The 15,699-nt window shown below is 34.8% G+C and overlaps 1 protein-coding gene across 14 annotated transcripts in view; it reads left to right on the plus strand.

Annotated features, from left to right (window-relative positions):
• Nucleotides 1-15,699, plus strand: part of LOC311628225 (disks large homolog 2) — a gene marked incomplete at its 3' end in the record, with an annotated part of 1,110,130 nt that overhangs the window by 403,345 nt on the left and 691,086 nt on the right. For 3 of the 14 annotated variants that reach the window (XM_084895255.1, XM_084895245.1, XM_084895262.1), the window contains exon 1: nucleotides 988-1,361. The exons of 7 other annotated variants lie outside the window; for them this stretch is intronic. In XM_084895255.1, coding sequence (XP_084751381.1) covers nucleotides 1,053-1,361 — 309 coding nt within the window. In that variant the 5' untranslated portion in view covers nucleotides 988-1,052. Of the gene's footprint in view, nucleotides 1-980; nucleotides 1,362-15,699 lie in introns of those variants that run through there. 4 more of the 14 variants (XM_084895252.1, XM_084895250.1, XM_084895259.1 and 1 more) reach the window with 4 other exon arrangements.

Genomic DNA, 15,699 nt, shown 5'->3' on the forward strand with positions numbered 1-15,699 from the left:
CTTTAAATTGGATAGATTTCACTTATTTTTCAGTGAAAGAATTTGAAAATTCTGTCTTTGGAAACCAAAATGCTGGATGGCAGAGTTGGATGTGTCTTTTACTTTAAAATGCAGCCCCTTCCTGTGGTGAATGTATTTGTTGTGGTAAAGTATTTGAAAGGAAATCCTCAGAATAATTTTGGGTCAGGAAAAACACTGTGTTAAAATAAGCCAACCCCTCAGTTTTGAACTTTTGAAATTTGCTTTTTTTAAAAAAATCAGACAGAAATAATAATTGTTCATAGCATAAAGAATATTTGCTTAAATTGCAGTGAGTAATCGTGATCTAAAACACATTAAACTTTCAAATTTTAAAGGACTCTAGTAGCATATTGTGACCTCAGCAATTTTTCTAAATGAATTGAGCTTCTTTGGAGTTAATACTGATGCTCTTATTTAGTTGACTCATGATTTGGTCTGTCTTGGCAAATATCACTCTCCATAAGTGATTCCTGTAAATGTTGGAAATTCCTTGACAGGTTAACTTTCCCATCACTTTAAATGGCTTCTGCTATGTTGTTTCAGCCTAGATGCATTCTTTCCGGAAAGAAGGGTCCTGCTAGCCTGATAAGAAGCTCTCTTTCCTGAGTTCTGTATTTGGCGTGGGGATCAGCCAGGAGAGGGAAGAGCCAGAATGCCAAATTGCAGAGAGTATTCTTTACGGTGGGGCTCCATCCAAAAAGGGCTTGTCATGCAGTGTACAGTCTTGTAGCCCAGCTGTGTGGAGCATTGATTGCTTCTGCCTAGAGCAGGGATACTGTCAAGTTGCTCTGTGAGTTGAGTCATCTATTGACAAAGAGCTACCAGCCCGCAGATAATGCTGTGCGGAGCTGCTCTCTCGCTGCTCCCACTGCTCCCAGGATGCACTGCTTATAGCAGCTGTCAAAGCTACTGAGGGATCCACGCGAGGGGGGAAAAAAGAGACTTTTACAACTGCCTGGAAGCAAGGGGTGTCAAGGAGGAAACATTCCTGGGCAGAGCTGACCAAAGGACAGAGTAGACATCAGTGCACTATGAATGCATACCTCACCAAGCAACACAGCTGCAGCCGGGGGTCCGATGGGATGGATGCCGGCAGGAGTGCACCCACGGTGCTCAGGGATGCCCACTGCGCCTGTGGCTGGCAGAGGAGCACTCAGGGGCTCGGGTACAATTCTCAGACCATGCCTTCTTCAGGACCTGGAGGCCCAGCTTCAAACAGGACCAGGCTGGTCACCTTGTGGGACAGTGTGCGGAAAAGTCCTCACAGGATGAGCACCAAGGGCAGAGGGACTTGTGGGGAGCACTGTGCCTGTCCACATGGCTGGTTCAGCCCAGCACAGGTGAGCCTTTTCCTTATGACTTTCCCGTGAGTGTCGGAAGAAAACTGCCAGCAAGTTGTGTCAGGTTAGGATGGTTTGGAAACTTTGCTGGGTCTCCTTGCTAAGTGGGGATTTCTGTTTGGAAAATGGTAGGCCGAGAAGACCTCTCATTTTCACAGGTTTTGGGGGCTCACACCTCAGGGTGGCTTGTGGAAGTTCAGGGATGCTGTGCTCAGTTTCTTTTAGTGACTTTTCCTCAAGTTCAACTTTTCTAGTCTTCAGGCGATTTCTCTATTTTGCATCATGATCTTTTAACTGCACTTTTACTTCTAATCATTGTCAGCTTTTCTATTCTGCCTAACCTAGGGTTTCTTTTTTTGTTTGTTTTAAGGAAGAGAAATGATAACTTTTAATCAGATACTTTCCAGCTCTTTAAAGTTAAAAGAAGATAGATTTATTCAGTCATGGAAAGTGGTGATTTGAATTATACTATTCTAATTTTATTCTTATAATGCTGTGTACCTTTTTAGTAATAGAGGAGAAATTTTGTTTATACTAGATAATTTATTTTTACAAGCACAAGGAGTAATTTGAAGCAAGCTATACGATGATTATGCCCAAAATAAAAAAAATGAAATATTTCATTTATTCATAGAGAAGCAATAGGTTATTTATATTAAAAACTCTCTCTTCTAGAATACATATCTGAAGCAAATATGCAGGTTCCCTTAATTTGATTCCTAGCTGATTCTTGTCCCAAACTACTAGCATTTTACCAGAAATTAAATTGTTTGTTGTTGTTTTTTTTTCCTGCTTCCATCTAGGGAGGGAAAACAACTTTCTGTGAATTCTGTAAAATATAAATAAAATGCACCTGTAATCACTGTCATAAGTACAGAACAATGACAGTTCTTAAATATTCATTGAAAAGAGAAAAGCTGTGCTTGCAGAAAAAATCCTTTCTTGGTTTTAATATGCTTTTAGTATAATTGAGAAGTGAATATTGATCATGAGTAAAACATTATGGTGTGAGAAGTGTAGAGAACATTCTAATTTTAATGTTAATTTTATAAAAGGTACTTCTAATAATATCATATATCACTAGATCTTAATGATATAGTTATATATACCTGGTCAAATATATGGCTTTTGTTGCATTAACATCATCTTAGTATTCTGCTTTAAATCAAGAACATATTGTCATTATAGTATTAAATTCAGTTTGAAATTGAGCTTGACATTTGACACTTAGTTAATTTTTAAAGTTAGCATAAATCCCAAACTGAACAAACAGTCCTGAAAATTTTGAAGTATCTATTGATATATAGTATTTCACAAATACATGTGTTTAAATGTCTTTAACCTATATCTCTGTATTGATTGCATTCTCAAGGTTCCCAGAGCAAAGCATACAAACTCACATCTAGTTTATTGTTTTTATAAAGAGTAGAGAAAACAAACTTGCTTTAGAATAAAAAAGAGCAAACTTGCTTTATTATAATTTTTTATTCAATATGTAATAAAAATTTATTTCATAAATGATAATTTTCCAACCCCACATTTGAATACTACCTTGTAATAACCATTCTCTAGAATTCATATTTCTTCAACCAAGGAAAACTTTTTCTTCCTTAGTGTTTCACAAACTCAGCCTCCTACTTGCCTTACATTTATAGCTATTGCATGCTTTAAAGAATTGAAATAGAGTCTCTGCACTAATAATTAAAGATCCAGTGACATATGAGAAGGCAGTAAATTGAAGCAACCACCATTTTTCATTATTCCTTTGCACACAAATTTCTATACCTTTTCTCCTTTATGCACCTGTGCTTTATTATTGGCTAGGAAGAACAGTGATCCTTAAATATTGGAGCTATAATACTGTATCTTTTAGGCTCTTCAATGTTGTGACATTCTTACCTGATCCTTTCACTCTTTTGCCATCTCCATCCCATAAAGGTGCTAAGCTAGAGTGATCAATTTATCTCTTTGTCCCACTCCTGTACACTTTCAAATATATTATGTTGAATAGTTTCTAATTTGTCTATATACATATGTGCACAGATTTTAACATATGCATTAAACATCTCTAGAATACCCAACTACTTGCATTGCATATATTAAGATTTTATGTATGTTTAAGTATTTATTCAGACATATATATACACATATACATGCATGTATATACTTACATCTAAAAAAATAAAGTTCAATATTCTTTTTATCTAGAATATACTAACTTGTTTTTATAAAGAATATTTTATTCTTTCTGTATAAATATATTTCATTTCTGATAGGCACTCAAAAATGCTGATATATTTACAGAAGTATATATGTTGATATTCATTTAAATATTAGAATAAATCTAATATTTAAAATATACAGATCTGTGTATGTACTATATGCCCATGTGAACTATCACAAAAATAAGAGTCTATAAGTTTTTTATGAATATGTCCATTAAAATAGTCTGTCTTTATAATTTTGTTATACTATTTCTACCCCTTAAGGTAACTGGAGATATTGTGTGAAATATTGTAAAACAAAGGCTGGGGCTGATACTAAACATTAGAATCCATGGAGGAGTAGGGAGAAGGGGAGTGTGTTTTAGAACAGCCTAGGGAGCCGCATGGGGTACAGAACGTGCCTGAGGGCTGGTGAGCCTCTGGGAGCTAGGATCCTGCCCTCGAAGATATTTGCTGTATTTCGTGGAAACCGGCAGTGTGATTTCCGGCTGCTGTAATGGAGGGCCTGGGTAATGACGTGAGTTCCTCCCAAGGCTCTTGGCCAAACTCCTGTTATTGGGGGGGCTGTGTACTGACAGGACTCTGTCATTATGTTTTTTTCTCAGCAGGACTAAAAAACAGCTCTGTCCCTGCTCAAATCAGTTTTCATTCCATTTGGATCTGTGGAATTAATATAACCATAATGATAGGTAAGAAAATGGAAAATTATAGAGTCTAGAAATGAATTCTAGAATGCACATCTCAGATAACAGTGTTGGCCTTGGGAGGAAAAACATGTCCGTTGTTGCTTATGTGGCATTTCTCCCCAACACAGGCTGATCTGGAGAGGCAGCACAGAAGAACGACTTGGAGACTAGACATTTATGCATTTGCTCTTTATTCATATTTAATTAACTCATTTCTAATTTGTTTATTCAACTATCATATCTTGGGTGCCTACTCTGTGCCACTTTGTCAGGCCCTGTGGATATAATAGTAAACAAAGTAGATACATACTCTCCTACCAGGGTGGAGTGTATAGCCTTTAATAGTATATAATATTTAGCAAATATATCCTTATATACACAGAATTATACTATCAGAAATTACAATTTGGAAGGGAAATAAAGTTCCATGAAGTCCTGCCAATTCCGTAGTAAATGTATATTAGGACACGGGAATGAAAGAGAAAGATACATTTTTCCTCTTTTTTTTAAAGATACCACATCTCTTTATGCCTACATTTTTTGTTTTCTCAAATGAGGATAAAAATAATACCTAACTCATATGTTGTTGGTGATGAATGATTAACATAATACATGTGAAGCACTTAGCACAGTGCTTATAAATAATACAGGCCCAATAAATATTTGTGGAATAAATGAATAAGGAGTCCGCCAAATGTTGAAAATTATTAAGCTATCCCATAATTCATTATACCTAATTTTCTGGGAAGAGAAGAGAAGTGAGTCTGTGAAGACTTCCTAGAGGTAGTGATACATGGGCTGAATTGAATTGAATCTTTTAAAAAAATATTTTACTTATCATCAAGTGGTCAAAGTGAAATAAGCTTTGGGAATAAAAAAAAAAAATAACAAAAACAAACACACGTAGCACCCTGTTGCCTGAGTGGAATTGCTCCTGGTTGTCTGTGAGCGTGGAGGGATGAACTGGGATTGGCCACAGCAGGCCTGGTGGGCCTTGATGAGGACTCCATTGCGACAGCTGCAGGGAGTTCCCACAGGGTTCAAGTGCCTGCTCTGCCACTGTCTGTGTTTGGCTTCATGGTGGTTAAACCCTCCTGGGCCTCAGGTGCTCTGTTTCTAAGAAAACTGGTTTTCCCTATATGAACCTCCCTATCTCCACCAATACTAATATCTGGTGACTGTCAACGGACACCATTAATTAATGGGAAGCACGTGAGAAAGGGTGTATGCTTTAGAGCTAGATAATCCTAAATTTGAACTTGCAGCGCTATATGACCTCACTTGTTTAACTTCTTTAAGGCTCATTTGTGGCCTCTCTAAAACTTAGGGTGCTAACATCATAGTGTAGAAAAATATAACACGCATTGAGAATACCAGCGTGATGTAGAACACAGACATTTTTCAATTTAAAAAGGTGGTTATGATGACTCGTAACAGGTAAATTATCGATAAAGTTAATTGTTATTGTTATTATTAATTGTTTTGTGTTTTATTTGAGCTTCTAGCTTGTCTCCTGAATTTATTGATGTCTTCTTTATAATGATGAAGGTTAGGCTAGGCAACTGTCCAGAAACCTTTGGCACAGGACCACAGGAGGATGGGGTGACATTTTGTCCTTCAGGGTTCTAAGAGATTTACACTAAAACAACAACATCATGTAAGATAGAATTGTACTAATGAAGTAGCATTCCCATAAAATTGTATTCAGAGGGGGGTGATATTAGATTTTTCTCAGTAAGATTCTACTGGAACAATTGCATTTGAAGTATTTAGCCAAAATCTGTAAATCTTCCCTAATAGTACCTTTGAAGCTTCTCCAGAAGCAGCAATTTGCAGCAACTTGAGTGCAAAGGACTTTTTTTTTTTTTTTTTTTTTTTTTTTTTCCAAGAAGTAGGGATGCCCTAGGCTGAAATTTCAGGCGCAGCTTATGCCCAGCCAGAAAGATCTGACAGCTTGTTTTACCTTTGTGGCTGCTTCTCCTGATTCCTTCTATGAAGAGAGCCCCTTACCACGAAAGAATAATAAGACGTTTTAGTGTCTGGAAGACATCAGCAGCCCCTAGGCAAAGGAAACAGAAAAGAGTTAGAGGTATTGCAGAAGGTATTAAAGCATTCCGTGGGCAGCCCGTGAAGCCACTTGGTCACCACTCCTGGCAGCCCTGTTTCTGGATGCTGACATCAGCAGAGCATTCTTTCCAGGGCAGGATGGAGAGAAACAAAATACAGAAGGTGGAAAAGAAAAGAGCAGACATGACAATATTTATTGAATACTCACAATATCCACAATGTGTGAAGCGCTGTGCTAAGAGATTTCTGTTAGTCATTTTGAATTCTCTGAACAACACCAAAAGAGTGATATTGTAATCCCCATTTTACAGATATGTAAATTGAGATTAAGAGTAAATTGCTCATGATGGCATAACTGATAAGGGCAGAACTAGTTTCAACTATAGGTCTATCTGACCCCCTTAAGCTTTCTACCATATCTTACAGAAAGGCCTGTTTGAGGTATTCTCAGAGGCAGAATATCCCTAGGGATCTCTTTAATTCTCTAGTTTTTGTTAGGGATTTGAGGCACCTAAAGAACTCTTTCCTCTATGATCAAGGCTAAGAACTGTGCTGATTTGAACCAGACATGAGAATAACTACTTGAACCTAGAAAGTTCTCCTAATCTGTGGTTATGTGTACAAATTGGATTCAATCTTGCAAATGTTTGTGGTAAATTTTATTAAATTTATTAATAAAATTATGTAGGTTTCAAGTGTAAAATTCTATAATACATTATCTATATTGTCTGTTTACTACCCAAAGTCAAATTTTTCATATTTTGCAAAATTTATGGTGAGGCATTAAGAACTACGTGCTATAAACTTAATAAGTTCTATGACTTTGAACTCTGTGGCTGCTTCTACTGATTCCTTTTATAAAGAGAGTCCCTTAGCAAGAAAAAAATAATAAGATTTTTTTTTAGTCTTTGGAAAATATCAGCCGCCCCTATGCAAGGAAAACAATAAAGAATTAGAGGCATTACAGAAGGAATTAAATAGCTATAAACTTAATACATTGATAGCACATGGTTTATTTTCTGTATTTTAATCACAGAGCATCATCTTGCATTACTGAATGTCTGTGAATTATACTCCTTTAGCCTACCTACTTGTGTATCTATCATGCCAAGAATCAAATACCTCTTTTTATTTTTTTTATTTTTAAATATATTTTAATGATTTTACACAGAGAGGAATTGAGGGGGATAGTTAGAAACGTCTATGAGAGAAAAACATCGAGCAGCTGCCTCTTGCACACTCCCCAACCAAGGTACGTGCCCTTGACCGGAATCGAACCCGGGGTCTTTCAGTCCGCAGACCGACACTCTGTCCACTGAGCCAAACCGGTTTTGGCTCAAATACCTCTCTTTAATACCACCATCTCCATATCCTGTCCTCTTCCTTTTTCTGGTAGTTTCATCTGTTGCTAATGTAGCCTTGCCTGCTTTTCTTCTCCTCTATTCTCTACTCTGTCCCAACCTTTGAATTTCCCAAAGGCCTATAATGTTTATAATTATGTCAGAATTGTATGGAAATTTAGAGGTTATATAGTATATTTTCTAAAGTAGTACCTGAAGTCTAGAAAGGTTAAGGCTTGCTCAAGGTCGTTACATTTGTGACAGAATTTATAAAAGTATTTGAACTCAGATTTGAGTTTTATTTTTACCATTCCAGGCTACACTACTTCTTTAAGCCCTTACGTGCTCCTCTTCATGAAGCATAATTGCTGACAGAAAATTATTAAGCATGTAATTTGTTGATAATGTGGGCTTGGGCATTATACAAAAATTACATAAACCTAATTTCTACTATCTCATAATTCAGACCAACAGTCCCCAAGGGCATAAGGAGAGAGAAGAGCCACTAAAAATTATTTTAGGAATGAATGGGGATAATTATTGGGAAATTATGCTAGCATACATTATGATGTGCAATATATAATGTGCAACAAAGAATTGTCCCATGTACTTCACAATTGTTAAAATTCCACTGGATGTTCATGAAGATATTTTTTAGTCTATTATTTTTCAAGTGTTAAAAATCAAATGTGGAGTTTCAAACAAACTATTTTCTTAAATGATTTAATAATCATTAAATATTATAGGAATGTAACTCCTGTGCAAATTAAGGAGTCATTATACTTAGTTCTGTTAAGAATTTTATCAAGAATTGATTCCCATTTTGGAAAATCACATCCTTAGAGCAATGCTGCTGCTTTTGGTATTGTGCCATTTGACACACTTCTCCTGTATCTGTCTACATTTGCATGTCACCTGCAAAACATATGTAATTGAAGAGACCTAGGGATTCTTTGAATAGAACTAGACCAAAAGATTTTTAATTGGTAGAAACACAAAAATCTCATCAAATTTCACTAATAAGATTGTTTCTAAAATAATTCATTTGATTTACATACCACATATTAATTTAAAAATATATTTTGTTGCACAATAAGGAATCTATTTTGTGAAAATTATTTGAAATTATTTATTTTAGAGTTTTCTGTTGTTTTCAATATTACTCTGGTATTGTCTCAAACATCATCTACCCTCAATTTCCCTATAAGCCCTTAGGCTGCTAGGATTTTGTTGTTTATACTCCTTTTCCATTTCCTATTTATTTTTTTTGTTAAAGGATAAAGTTTAAAAGTCTTTTGAAGTACTAGAAATTAAATGTATACTTTTACATTAGTGGGGATTCCAAACAGGAGTAAAGATGTATGTAAACAGGGATAGCTAGATGGTGATGATAGATGATAGATATATAGATAGATAGATAGATAGATAGATAAAAACTTTCTCACTGGACTGCCCTATAGTAAATTGAATTATTTTTATGCTAACATTATAAATAAAGGCCAGTTTGTGTGCAAAAATATGACATTTTTATATTCTCTATTTACATTTTTACTTTAATTATTGCCAGTAATGTTAGATTATATTTTAACTAAAGTTATTTCCTTTGATTTCTTATCATATAAAATGATCTGTTATCACTTCTTCTAACACCAGTTTTCAATCTAGAATCCGTTGCATGTCTTCACTTTCACTTTTTCTATGTTTCTTAGAAGAATTGGTATGTCATCTTTATTCCATTGAAATCTAAATGTATTCATTATTAAGTATATGTAAGCTTTTACTACATTACATTGTCTAGTATGGTTGGGGTCACAGACTACCATATGAAAACATTATAATATAAAGTAATTTCTTTGCATTTTTTCTTTTACTTGAGTTAGAGTAAAATATATGAAATTGTATTATCTATGAGTTTCATTTCAGATGGAGAAAGGAGGGTATTATAAAATATTTATTTTCAAATGGAAAGGTTGATAATGATAGAATTGAGAACTGCTGGTTTAGATATTTGATATTATTATGTGTGTGTGTTTAGCTTGCCTTCCAACAAGACCAGGAGTTAGAAAAGTATAACCTACAGGTCAAATCCAATATGATAATAGTTTTTGCATAGTCATGAGCTAAGGATGTTTTTTTTAAAATATTTTAATAGTTGAATAAAATTAAAAGAATAATATTTTATGATACTTGAAAATTATATGAAATTTCAAGTATACTATCTATCAATAAAGTTTTATTAGAGCCCATCCATGCTTATTTGTTAACATATTCAGCTACAATGGCTATTTTTGAGCTGCAATGGCCAACTTGAGTAGTTGCCATACAGACTGTAGGGCCAGAAAGTCCTAAAATATTTACTGTCTGGCCCTTTATAAAAAAGTTTGCCAACCTCTGCACTAGACTATCAGCTTCCCTTTTCCTTCTTATGGAATATCCCATTCTGCCTAATAAATCCTATTATTTTTTAAAGATCTAGTTCAAGCATATGCTCCTCTTTAATCCTTTCTGGTCCATTTTAGCTTACAAAACTCCTGCTTAACTTGGTGTCCTGAACAATTAGCATATTACCTTGCATTATGGTTAGTTGTTTCCTTCTCAGTCTCCTGATTAGAGAGTGAGATTCCTCATATGCTCATCATAGAACTTAATTCACAGTAGCCATCTGTTCAGTCACTGCTTTGTGACATTTCCTGAAGTATTATTATTGAATTATATATGTGGACCCAGACTTGTCAGCTGCATCTGTGGCTGTGGAGTGGAAAGGCTGCATCTGCTTTATTTTTATGTCTATCTGCTTTGCTAACTAAATTTCATGAGAGTGCGACCTATGTATTTACCATATTTCCCAGAACCTCGCATGTAGCAATAGGTCAATAGTTGCTTTGAACTTCTGAATGAATATTAGCATAAGGCCCTGTATATAAAGGTACTTAATCAGATTTGGATTTAATTTATAATTATCATTATTATTAATTATGCAAGTGCATTAAGATCAAAAGGGAAATCTATCCTTACAGTAGCTTGATTTAATAATAAAAAGATTTTAACAAAAATTTAATATAGATTTATCATTTTATTTATCTTCTATTTAGTTTTACTCAGATTCTTATTTTGTTCTGTGATGCTGTTAAAATGTTGGAATCACTGTTCACAAATTGGTTCTACATTCAAATAGGTCATGATGTTCAATGATGAGAGGAATAGTGCTGAACTTTGAGAGGATAACAAGAAAAAAAATCTGATTCTACAGTTTCTTTGTCTAATTTAGGAGTCCCTTGTTCTCTAGAAGGTTGAAGTAATGTCCTAAAATATTACTTATAATTAGTTTCTGTACTGCCTATTGTAGAATGCATGACCTTTCCTTTCCATCATTTTTGCTATTAAATATAAGTGCTCAGAGTACAGTAGCTGACACGCCACCATATTAAAAAATCCAAAATTGAACACATTTGTACTTTATTTTGAAAGGCTGTGCTAGTTAATGGTCACATTAATTGTTATAGTTTTTTAGTAAGTGATTTTTTCTTTAAAAATGAGCTAAAGAGCTCTGGCAGGTGTGGCTCGGGTGGTTGGGCATTGTCCAATAAACCAAAAGGTTATGGGTAGGATTCCCGGTCAGGGCACATGCCCAGGTTGTAGGCTTGATTTCTGGTGGGGAATGTGCAGGAGGAAGCTGATCAATGTACTCATGCATCAGTGATTCTCTCTCTTCCTCTCTCTCTCTCAAAATCGATAAACTACTCTTAAAAAAAAAAAAGAAGAAGTTTCCTTGAACTTACTAGTACATGCATATATGCATAAACCATGGGTACAGATAACAGTGTGGTAAGCCTAGGGATGGGATGAGGTAGAGGGAGTCAAAGGGGGAAAGATGAGGGGCATATGTAATACTTTGAATAATAAAGATAAATTAAAAAAAAAAAAGAGTGGGAAGGAGATTTTTAATTAAAAATAAATAAATAAATAAATAAATAAATAAATAAATAAAAGACTCATAGACACAGGAATTGGATGATTGTCAGGGGGAAGAGGGGTTGTGGAGGGAGGTAGAAGGAGGTAAAGGGGGGATAAATGGTGATGGAAGGAGACTTGCCATATAATACAACTAGAGGCCCAGTGTACGAAATTCATGCATGGAGGTTGTCCCTCAGCCTGGCCTGCACCCTCTCACAATCTGGGACCCCCCCTCGGGGGATGTCTTACTGCCAGTTTAGGCCCAATCCTGGCAAGCAGACATCCTTCTCACAATCAGGGACTTGCCTGCCTGCCTGCCTGCCTGTTCTCCCCTAACCATCTTGACTGCCTGCCTCATCATCCCTAACCACTCTACCTGCCTGCCTCATCATCCCTAACCACTTGCCTTCCTGCCTGATCACCATTAACCTCTCGGTCTGCTTGCCTGATTACACCTAACCCTTCTCCCTGCCTGCCTGCCTGATCACCCTTAAGCCTTCTGCCTGATCACCCCCAACCACCTCTGCCTCAGACCCTGCCACAGCAGTATCATCAGAAAGGATGTCCAGAAGGTCATTTAGCTGTCCAGTCTAATTAGCATATTATGCTCTTATTATTATAGATATACAGATGATGTATTGTACAATTGTATACCTGAAATCTTTATACAGTAATTTTATTAAACAATGTCACCCCCAATGAATTCAATAAAGAACTAAATTAAAAAAATAAAATTATATAAATGAATTCTAGATTTATATTATTTTTAAGAATAATTAGCAAATATATCTTTTGATAGACAGAAGATAATCTTACAAAGCACTTTTTAATTCTATTTGTACATTGGTCATTCATTTATTTGACCTACTTTATTTGTTCTATATCACACATATTATTGTACTTAATTGTGATATTTTAGTTTTTTACTTTATTTTTTAGTTTTAGGTTCACAACAAAATTAAATGAAAAAATACTTGCAATATTTTTTAAATTCTCTATTTTCAACTTAAAGGTTTTTTAAAATAAAAACTAAATAGGTAATTATAAATCATCTTAGTTTAAAGGTGAGCATATATACTATTTAAAATAACTTTATTATATATTTTTAAGTATTTTTATTGATTTCAGAGAGGAAAAAATAGAGAAAGTGAGATAGAAATGTCAATGATGAGAATCATTGATTAGCTGCCTTCTGCATACTCTCTATTTCGGACAGAGCCCACAATCTGGGTATGTGCCCTGACCAGGAATTGAACCATTCTTGGTTCATAAGTTGACACTCAACCATGAGTCATGCAGACTGGGCTTATATATTTTTGATGTGGAAATAATACAAATTTATGGTAAAAACTATTATAAGCTAATCATATGTTTGAGAAATTCAGAACACCTACTTTTCACCTAGAGCTAATCAGTTAATAAATTGATATATTTTTACTTTTTAAAATTGTCTCTGCATATGTAACCTCAGAGAACGTATTTTGTAGTAACGCATGTTCATAAATGTGTGTATCCAAATGTGAAGTATTGTTTATATGTGTGTGTTATAAGTGAAAAATATAAAACTGCATTGCTTTTTAAAATTAACATCATATTAGGCACATTTTCCTAAGTTAGTAAAATATTTTTTTATTGATAGAATTTTAAAAAATATTTTATTTAATATTTTATTTTATTTTATTTTTGTTGATAGAATTTTTAACAACTGCCAAATATTCCCATTTCTACCAAAACTCATATCGTTGGATATTTAGGTTATCTTGTTTTATTATTATTAATTTAAAAAACACTGAAGTAAGCATGAACTTTTGACCATATTTTTCATGAGGATATATTTTCAGAAAAGGATTCACTGAATCAAGAATATGAATTTATTTTTATTTTTATTTATTTTAAGCCTTATATTTATCTAGTCATTCAGTCAATTTTCATCCAATAATTAATTATTAAGCAGTTAATTCCCACATGCCAAAACACTGTGTTAATCAATGAGGATATAATGGAAAACAAAAAAGATTGATGCCTTCTCTGTAGAGCTTAGAGTTCATTGCCAAATTTCTCCTAAGAAGACTTTACAAATTTATAGTCCTCCAATTCCAGGAATTTATGAACATGTCTTTTCTCCTGTACTCATGATGTTTTTATCTTATATATATTTTTTTAATCTGGTAGGCTAAGAATTGCGTGTCATTACTATTTTAATTTGTTTTTATTTGTTAATGAGGATGAGTACTTTTCATGTGATTGTAATCTGTCATTTTTATCATAAGTAGGACAATAATAATACCCAGTTGGCAATTTAATACATGCTTAGTTTGTTTGTAGGTAGGAAGGAAGAAAGGAAAAAGTTATACAAATAGGTATTCACAAATAGTTCCTATTTAAAAGTCCTGGTGAAAGAAATTTTCAACCTCTTATTTAGCAGGGTTCTCAACTATCTTCATACGTGATCTATGTGCCTGTCTCTCCTGTCACCATAACTGCTTTGTTTTGTGTCATCCGTTCTTTTGAAGGAAAAGAGTTGAATGCTCTTCTTTTTACACTGACATAGGTGAGCAATATCAAATTGAGAGACAGATAAAATGGTAATTAGCATAACAGACAGAATTAGATAGGCCATCTGACTATGTCAATAGATAGTTTGCTGAGGAGTGCAATATGGACATTAAATTGACAGTGAGGGAGCTTAAAGAGGAAAGGTGATCTAGCTGATCAGATGATAAAGGGAATTATTCTGGAAATCTCCATGTTGTATAGTATGTTTATATAGAGATAAGAATCTTATGAACTTTTTATATAGATCTATTCAAGGATGATTTTGTGTCTTAAAATGCATGCAGTCCTTTCCTAAATCAGAGTGATTGTATAAAATTATATCCCTTAAAAACACACTGTTATTACAATGCCGATGCCAATGTTTAGAATTACATGTACATGCAACAACTGTATGGACTCCTCTAAGGAGGACTGGACATCCTCTGGCTGTTCTAAAAACAACTGTAGCCAATCTGTCACTAATGTGAGGGCGGCTATTTTTTTTTTTATATGAAGAAAACATCATTTTCAAGGAATGAATGAAAAAATGACAGCTAGGTTTAGAATTCTAAGTCAGTTGAGGACAGAAACTCATTTGAGTTTATGAAAGAGCCCAGCACAACTGGGATTTTCTTTTAGGCTAATGATTATTATTTTCCCAATCGTTGACTAAAAAACAGATAACAATTAATGTTATGATCCCTCTCTCTTACCTTGCTCTCTCTTACCTTGCAGTTTACTCAAAGCTTACTCTTTTTATTTTATTTTATTTTTTTATTGATTAAGGTATTACATGTTCCCACATCTCCCCATTGCCCTCTCCCACCCCACTCCGATATATGCCCTGTGTCTTGCGTTCATTGGTTATGCTTATATGCGTGCATACAAGTCCTTCGGTTGATCTCTTACCTCTCACCTCTCCACTTCCCCAACCTTCCTGCTGTAATTTGACAGTCTGTTCGATGCTTCTCTGCCTCTCTTTCTTTCTTTTTTTTTAAAATATATTTTATTGATTTTTTTATAGAGAGGAAGGAAGAGAGATAGAGAGCTAGAAACGTCGATGAGAGAGAAACATCGACCAGCTGCCTCTTGTACACCCCCTACTGGGGATGTGCCCGCAACCAACGTACATGCCCTTGACCGGAATCAAACCTGGGACCCTTCAGTCCGCAGACCGACGCTCTACCACTGAGCCAAACCGGCTTTGGCTGCCTCTCTTTCTTTTTGTTCATCAGTTATAATGTTCTTTATTATCCATAAATGAGTGAGATCATGTGGTATTTATCTTTCATTGACTGGCTTATTTTACTTTGCATAATGCTCTCTAGTTCCATTCATGCTGCTGCAAATGGTAAGAATTCCTTTTTTTTTTAAAGCAGTGTAGTATTCCATTGTGTAGATGTGCCATAGCTTTCTAATCCAGTCATCTGCTGATGGGTACTTAGGCTGTTTCCAGACTCTTTTTAATTGCTTTTCCTCTTCCTTACCCTGCACTTCTATCAAACCTACTTTATAATTCAGTTTACAAGGC

The sequence above is a fragment of the Pipistrellus hanaki genome (genome assembly GCF_964339955.1).
Source record: "Pipistrellus hanaki genome assembly, chromosome: 9".
In the NCBI taxonomy this organism is placed as follows: Eukaryota; Metazoa; Chordata; class Mammalia; order Chiroptera; family Vespertilionidae; genus Pipistrellus; species Pipistrellus hanaki.